Source organism: Aedes aegypti, chromosome 2 (assembly GCF_002204515.2).
Source record: "Aedes aegypti strain LVP_AGWG chromosome 2, AaegL5.0 Primary Assembly, whole genome shotgun sequence".
Lineage (NCBI taxonomy): Eukaryota > Metazoa > Arthropoda > Insecta > Diptera > Culicidae > Aedes > Aedes aegypti.
The window spans coordinates 149863263-149871824 of record NC_035108.1 but is presented as its reverse complement, the minus strand read 5'-3'; the positions used below and the strand labels follow the sequence as shown (position 1 = coordinate 149871824).

At 34.9% G+C, this 8562-nt stretch overlaps 1 protein-coding gene across 3 annotated transcripts in view; it reads left to right on the top strand.

The window, feature by feature from the left end:
• The first annotated feature begins 876 nt into the window (after window positions 1-876).
• LOC110676114 overlaps window positions 877-8562 on the top strand; it is a 35698-nt gene continuing 28012 nt past the window's right edge. For all 3 annotated transcript variants that reach the window (XM_021842706.1, XM_021842707.1, XM_021842705.1), the window contains exon 1: window positions 877-1178. In XM_021842706.1, coding sequence (XP_021698398.1) covers window positions 1115-1178 — 64 coding nt within the window. In that variant the 5' untranslated portion in view covers window positions 877-1114. The remainder of the gene's footprint in view (window positions 1179-8562) is intronic.

Genomic DNA, 8562 nt, shown 5'->3' with positions numbered 1-8562 from the left:
CCATATTTAATTGTTCAGCGGTGAGACGTAAGTATGATTTTTCAACAAACTATGAATGGTTCGTCGCTATGAGTGTTGGCATAAATTCTCATTTATAAACTATTTATGTTTTACATATTTTTTTTACTAAACATCCCTTTCCTTTTACTATTGTTTTTGTAATAAATGAAATACTTTGAATGATTCTTCACTATGAGATTTGACTTTTTTTTACTTTATCCAACACAATTTGAATGGTTAGCTACTGTGAGGCACTGAATTATGCACACTGAAGAAGATTATGGTCCATCCCAGCCAAACTTCTAGTTGATTCTTTGTGCATCTTCACTGACTTCGGTTAATAGCAACCATTGATATGTGTAGTCAGTTTAAACGAAGCTAAGCTACCATCTTATGTAAAGATGTTGAACTGGGCAAGAAAGAAACTAAAAATCTTTTGAATAGGATTTTCAGATTTGAAATAGATCGTTTATATATTTGTTTGACTGATTTGAAATATCCCCCTGAATGGAACTATGGAGAATCCATAAGTTGCAAAAGTAAACCAAACGTTATACCAATGCATGCTGCAAAATGATTATGTTGACTCATCCTGCCTAACAGAGCACAAACCATGTTCAATTATGCTTACTGATAATGATTAGTGGTTGATGTGTCCCTCTTGGAATACGAACATCTCACCTACGCAAATAATTAAACAGTTATTCGCACCGAGTCCATGCATCATTTGGCGCGCGCGTTACATTGTATGAATGAAAAGCTCTCTGAAGGAGTTGTCCTAGTAAAAAAAAAAGCTTCAATGGTACGCATTTGACGCATGACTGTTACGCTTCTTGGATCGCAACGAAACTGCCTATAAAATGCACTGGTCAGTTTGCATCCGTTCTAGTCGCATGGTGGTGGATCAACAGGTGAAAACGTGACTTCTAGTGTTGCCAACCGATGAAAGTTAGAACGATTCTGATGAACTGATAAGTGCAACATTGGATTTGAGTGCAAAGGAGATATTGTTGGAGTAATGAATCATTATATCTGGAGTGGTAAAAGTCGGTTGTGGTGAATGAACAAAGATGCAATAAATTGAAGGGTGATTGTTTCCTCAATTCGATCCAGAATGAATGGCATCAAAATGGAAATTAAGACCATTTGGATACTAGTGCTATTGGTTTACTCCAAAGGTAAGGAAGGATTGAACTCCTATCATCTTATTACAAGAATTAAGAAAATCAATGTGGAATATAATCAGTGAAGGAAATTAGCCGAGTAAAAATTTATAATCATTCTAAAATCTGTTAAAAAAATTTCAACCCAAAACCCGCTCGTAAAAACATTCTGTTATCAGCAAATAACCTATAATACTGTCGATTATCTTACCACTAAGTACGTGATGGAATAGGAACAAAGATTTATCATTGAGAAGCATTTTTGGAAAAGCTTCACAATGTTTGTGTTTTTTTTTGTGAAATCATCCACCATTTTTGCTTCCAATTTATATGAGAAATCAAGCGACGATAGCTGATAGCTTCGACAGACTCCATGTCTGGTTTTAAAACGAGTAAAGTCTTGGCCATTTTTGTTTCATTTGTCAGAAAAATATTACAACTGAAAACATTTGTTAAGTGCATCAATAAAAAATGATTAGATACTTTCTGGTAGTATCTTGATAAAAACGTAAAAAATTTCATCGGCCTTGTATATTTTTAATTTTTTTTTAGTAATAGTTCTCACTTCTTCCAAACCATTCCCCAAGAAATGTCAAAAAAGTGCTCTTGATTGAGAATGCTTTCGAAATCCTGAGTAATCTGATTTTCAATTGGACTAGCGAGTCCTAAATGAAAATTGTGCGTGCTCTCAAACTGCATAACAAGGTTTTGAGCTTTTTCGCAATCAGTTAAGGTGAAGCAGGCCGTCATTGAAATTTGTACGTGTCGTCAATGATTGTTGTTAATTTATCTTACAATGGTGAATTGATAAAAATCAGTTGGTTTTGCACTGATATAGCTGAAAAAGTATCAGCATACTTTCTGCATGTGAAGGAAGATAATGATACTTTTCTGAATCAATACGAACTTTGACGTCTGAGTTTTATTGCTTTGAAATTACGAGTTGATAAGCCAACATGGCAGGGAAACGAATGACGGGCTACTTACCCTTAATAGTATTTTGTTTTCCACTTTAATTGCTTTTGATAATTTCCAAAAATTCTTAGAGCCAACGCACAATTGAAAAAATATATATCTGTGCTGTTACTTCAATAGGGCCTAACTGACATGAGCGATTTCTCTTCATTGATCCTCTCTTTCGCTAAAAACTTCGCTAAAGTAGATAAATCTGTAATATTTCTTGTTAATGAAGTAAGATGTAGTGATTCTTCATCCTACAGCACAAAAATATGTTACGCAAAGATAATCAATTTTCTGCAATAACGCAAAGAGAGCAACGGTGAAGAGAAATCGATGAATGCAGATAAGCCCTTATGAAAAAACAACACAGATATGGATTTATATCTGAAACCCTGGAGACCTAAACATATATTAGCTTAAGGCGAAGTAGGCCGTCATTGAACTTTGTACGCGTCGTTGATGATTGTTGCTAATTCATTTCACGATTTCGAATCAAAGAAAATCAGTTGGTTTTGCACTGACACAGCTGGAAAAGTATCAGCAAACTTAATGCATGTTAGCGCGTACAGTGATACTTTTTCAAGTCAATATAAATTATCAAGACTGAGTTTTATCACTTTGAAATGCAAGCTGTAAAGTCATCATTGTTGCCAAAACGAATGACGGGCTACTTAGCCTTAAACTTGTTTAGTGGTCAGGCATTGTTTGACAAGTCTAAAACATTTTTTGGAGGTGTCATACAAAAAGCATGACGAAGGGGGAGGAGGGAGTCGGAAAAGCTCCATTTTGGCGTGACATAATTTGTGTACCATCCCTTATTCTGATGAACCGTGATTGCGGTTTTATTTAATGCTACGTTCAGAATAGACCTGATATTAAGTAATATAGGCTATCTTAATATCAAACGTCATACTTCTTATATCCAATGAAAACTAGATGTGAGGTTTCAGATATCAAGAGAGCCTATATTACGTAATACAGTCGATTCTCCACATCTCGATATCTCTCACTATGTCGATGATTTCTTCAGTCTTTTAATTCTGCATACAATTTTCCTCTCCAAAGCTCGATATTCATTTATTTTATTTATTTTTAATAATTCATCTGACACACAGTTTTGAAGAATGCTTTGTGAAATTATTCAAGCTAAATCCAATCTTCTCAATCTGTTGTTGAATTGTTTTGTTGACAGTCCAAAATTGAACACGGATTCCACGGCGTTGAACATACGAATCATAGCGCGAATGGGCTGGTTCGATGCATACGAAGTACGATGTTATCTTGTTTGCATTAGACTACGATGTCGTAACATCCTGCCAGAGACGCGGAAGTCGAGTAGTGATAAGTGATGAGGACAATCAATTGCACCGTTCAAAAGCTTAAGAACAAAAAGTAAAAATGCACGAAAAGTAACATAGGACAATTATGCGTATAACGGCAGTATAAGAGACACTTGGGTCGGGTTTGAGTTGAATACATTGAATTTGTTTACTATTTCCAAGTTGTCAAGCGATGTTTTCAGGTTATTTTTCCGTCCAACAGATAACATAATTTGTAGAAGATTACACTTTTCTCTAGGCCCCTTTAACTGCCTTCGGCGCAAAATGGCTCAGACAACTCTTACACGGTATGCAGGAAACCGTTATTAACAGAAAAAAATGTCCAACAATTCGGCACCCACCATTCGAAAGATATGGCACTCAAGCATCTCTTCTGTGAATTTGAAAATATTCTAACGAGGGAATCGAAAGTTATCGTGATTTGAAAGTTTTGAGCTGTTTTGGAAGGGAAATTCACATGCTTATAAGTATTCCCCAAATGGGCATGATTATTAACTTGTAAATCAGCCAAGTAGCCACCAGCTTTGCATTAAGCATTCAAAACATGTGATATCCAAGCACCTTCTCTATAAATTTGTAATCATTTCGTCGAGAAAATCTGATGTTACAGTGATTTGTATATTTATCATTATTTCTATGAAGTTTAAATTAGAGCTTATTTATATGCCTTTGTTATAAAAGTGTGCATAATTTTCAAATAAAATTATCTATAGGACTGACCCTCGGCATTCAAAAGATATAGTCGTCAAACATCTTCGCAGTTAGAATATTTGAGAATATTTCATCAAAAGACAACATAACTAGTGAAATTTGAAGTTTTGGAGTAATAAAGTTTTTTTTAATCGTCTAAAATAGTGTTCGCAATACGCATATAATAATTGCGACACAAATTAACTTAACAGATTTGCATTCAACTTTTATCTTTCATCGAAGAAAGGCAGTGCTTCGTTAAATCACAAGCAAATGGGTTCGTTTTTGTAAATTTTGTTTTATTTCCGCGCGTTTTGCTGGGCAGTGTTTCGTTATGGGCCAAGCAAGCATATTGGTGAACCTGAATAATTTGAAAGTGGCTCCTTGTTGCTCAGTCGAGGTTGGATTATCAACTGGTGAAATCGCTTTATATGTATAACCAAAAACTCTTTTCAGGATTTCATTTTATTAATTGGGTCCTAAAATTTTTAATAAAATCTTGTTTTTATTTAACAACCCCAAAGGGCATGTTACTTCAACTACTTTAGCATTTTTTCCCGCTCAAATAACGGCTATATCATATTTAAACTTTAATTTGAAAATTAGATCCATAAATGAACCTTGACACTTGAGATCATGTTTGACGTTCGCTTAGTCGACAAAAACACCACAGGGGTTTTAGTTTTAACACTGGGATTGTTCCTATCTGACATTTCGGAACGGGGTAACTTTGATAATGCGGGTAACTTTGATAGTGCGAGACCCACAACATATTAAACCAAATGACGAAGTTTCTGTCAATCAGTTAAGAAAAACGAATGCAAAAGTAAAAAGTTTTAGTATGGCACTTCATGTCAAAGCTATTTTCGTTGGAATCAAGTGCGTTTGAGAATTGATATGCAAATATTAAAAATTTGCAAGATTTTATCATTTTTGCAACGCCTACAAACAAACTGTTCTACGATCACTATTTGATAATGTCATAATGAGTTCGTCACTTATGACAGCCTAGTTATAGTAGAACATGAATTCGGTCTCAAATCTGTTAGCGAAAACCATTTTTACAAACTGGGACCATTTTTGTAATCTAAGTCAGAAATTTCCATACAGCGTAATTGCCTAGAGGCATACCAACGCCCTATAAATGTTCCGTAATGCATTCAATTTTGTTCGACTTATACTCCATTATGAAAGTTACCCCAAAACAGAAATCCGACTTTCGATGATATGAAAAATAATATATCCATTTAGAATAAGTATTTTGGCAATCTATCAAGATCAATCGATAGCGAGGATACCAGTACTTGTTTTAAAAATATAAACTGTAATTCTTTGAAACAGCATGCATAAATATTGAAGTTTTCTTCGAAAAAACTATCAAAGTTACCCCGTTTTACGGTACACACAATCTAAATTGCGTTCGGAACTTATGCCTTAACTTAACTTGTGCTCTGAACGAATAACGCGTTAGTTGAGGACTAGTTAGAGGTATTTGCTATGACCTCAATAGTGCCAATCGTGGTAAAAAGCTTCGAATAATTCTGATATTCAAGAAAAATAAAACAGTTTTCCAATTTTCAAAAATGCACAAGAAATCCCTAATTATATATCAAATATATTGTATTTGAATCTGCTCATTTTAAATCTCTCATTATGTCAACCGGCCATTATCCCAAACGGCCTTATTCCAAACAATAATATAACAAATCGTTTATGACAGGGCCTCAACGATCAAAATCAAAGAACAAAATGATTCGAGCTCCAGACCAGCACTTTTTTCAAATATTACGTTCTCTGGAAGTTTTTTTTTTTAAATTTTGCAATGTTTTTTGTGGTTTATGTAGTAAACATAATTTTCATGGTATTTGATATTGCTATTTTTTGCATAAATTTTGTTTGATTGACGTATTGCCTGAAAATGTTTCCAAAACCGCATTTTGAGCAAATTTAAATTGAAGCGAGTGGGCAAATTTTAATCTATTTTAAATACAATGACACAAACTTAACAACAAAGAAACTTATTGCCCTATCTTAAACTATGGTTAGAGTCCGCGGCTACAAAGCAAAGCCATGCTGAAGTCGTCTGGGTTCGATTCTCGGTCGGTCCAGGATCTTTTCGTAATGGAAATTTCCTTGACTTCCCTGGGCATAGAGTATCATCGTACCTGCCACACGATATACGAATGCGAAAATGGCAACTTTGGCAAAGAAAGTTCTCAGTTAATAACTGTGGAAGTGCTCTTTAAAGTTCAGCTTTTGCCAAGATGAAGAAGATGCCAGATATTTTAGTATAAAAGAACAAGCATCTTGATTTTTGATGAATTCTTTTCGATACAGTCTTAAGTGGTTTTGAACATCAATCATCTGGAGTCGTGTCCATATTATAGATTAGAAACATTTCGAAGGAGACCTGACAAAAAAAACGTGAGAAGGGGAAAAGTGCCATTTAAGTGTGACATAATTTGTGTATATCCCTCCTTTGATGTAAATTGTTCAATTGAGAAATTGAAATCAGAGGCAGACGTTCTTTTCCTCTTAAGGTGAACCGAGTTAATATTCGAGGGGATTTAGTTAGGCACGACATACAAATGCAAAAATTAAAACTTTGTCAAGGAAAGTCCTCGGTTAACCATCACCGATCACATGTGTACTGAGTACACGAAACATAAAAAAAATCGTTTGTTTTAGGGTATAAGCACCGGTTTTGGTCATACGCCAGTTGTATCCACAGTGGATTATACGCCGTTTTACATAGTCAATCAGCATGACACCTTTTTAGTTCAGTAGATCACATTAACATGATAGAGCTACATATATTTACTCTTCCAAATTGATTCAAAACATAAGAAAAACAATTCATTTTCCTTATAATTTTAACACCCATACACCTTGTTTAGGGCCTTCCTTAGTCGAGTGGTTAGAAAGCTCCTAGTTAATAACTGTGGAAGTGCTCATTGAACACTAAGCTGAGAAGCAGGCTCTGTCCCAGTAAGGACATAATGACAAGAGGAAGAACACCTCATTTAGCCACTTCCATGAGAAATCAATGTGATTGGCCAATTAAGGAACCAAAATTAAATCTCTGGCCGAAACTGGTTCTGGTGACCTAAACATTTTCAAAGCGTAAAAATAGTTTTAACCAAGTTTCGATATTTTACATACATAATATGGATTGAAAGCTTGCATTTGACATATTTGTAGTATAATTACGGCTTCCCATATAATTTTTATTGACATTCTCTCTCAGGATGGCGGAAACCCATCAACAGAGCACGAGCGTGGTGATGCTGGCGATGATCGAGGAAGTTTTTTTTTTTAATTTCAATATTAGTATCATTCCAAACATTACATTCATTTCTTACATCTAGGTGTTCTGTGTTATTAGCAGGCATTGCAGAATTCGCTCTCATTTGAGTATGAAGCACGATCAAAGCAAGCAAAGAAAAACATCCCATCTGTTGCGGTCCACGATCGTCATTGTATCGCAAGGTGTAACAAGTCTGATAAATGGAAGCAGCGAGCGAGAGCCCCAAAGAGAGAGCGATGATAAAATCCATTTTTCTCGCTTGTTTACCGTTGGGGATAGGTGTTTTTCTTTACTGGCACGATAAACAATCCACGAACTTCCAATAGCAATAGTGTCCCCCAGGCTTGGAGCAAGTTTAGACAGGTTTTATCATGCACTACTATCTCCGCAATCTGATCAAAGTTGTAGCAGTATACAATAAACAATCTCTCATAATGTGCAGAATGTTATGATAGTTACACTATCATCCTAATTCGGTAAAACAAATTTAAGATATTATTAACAATTTGTTAACAACATATTTCATTTCATTTGCCGTAGCAATTCAGATTTTTTACAGGTAAGTTGATTTCACCTGCTTATAAGAGAAAAAAACACGTTTTCAATTTACTTAACCTAACTTAACCTAAATATAACGCAATAGAAGATTGTTTTGTGATTTTTGAAAGTTAAATTCTTATCTAGCATGAGCTCTAGATACTTAACTTCATATGACCAATTTATTGGAACCCCTCTCATCGTGACAACATGTCTACTTGAAATTTTCAAATAAAGAGCTTTTGAATCTTCCATGTTTGCAAGTATGAAAAAAAAATATCCGGTCTCGATAATAAAGACAATTCATTCAATTCAGAAAAAAATATCCAAACTTTTTTGCATTCGACTACAGATGACACGCAGACTTCGTCCTATGGCGGAGAGACCTGTGTCATCCGCAAACAAGAATTTTCGACATCCCTGAGGTAATTCAGGTAAGTCAGATGTAAAAATATTGTATTATATTGGTCCCAAAATGCTGCCATGATGTGGACCATCATTCTGTTCAAAATAACCTTTTCAAAAAGTTTACTGATGGAGGAAAAAAAGCAAACTGATTGGACGA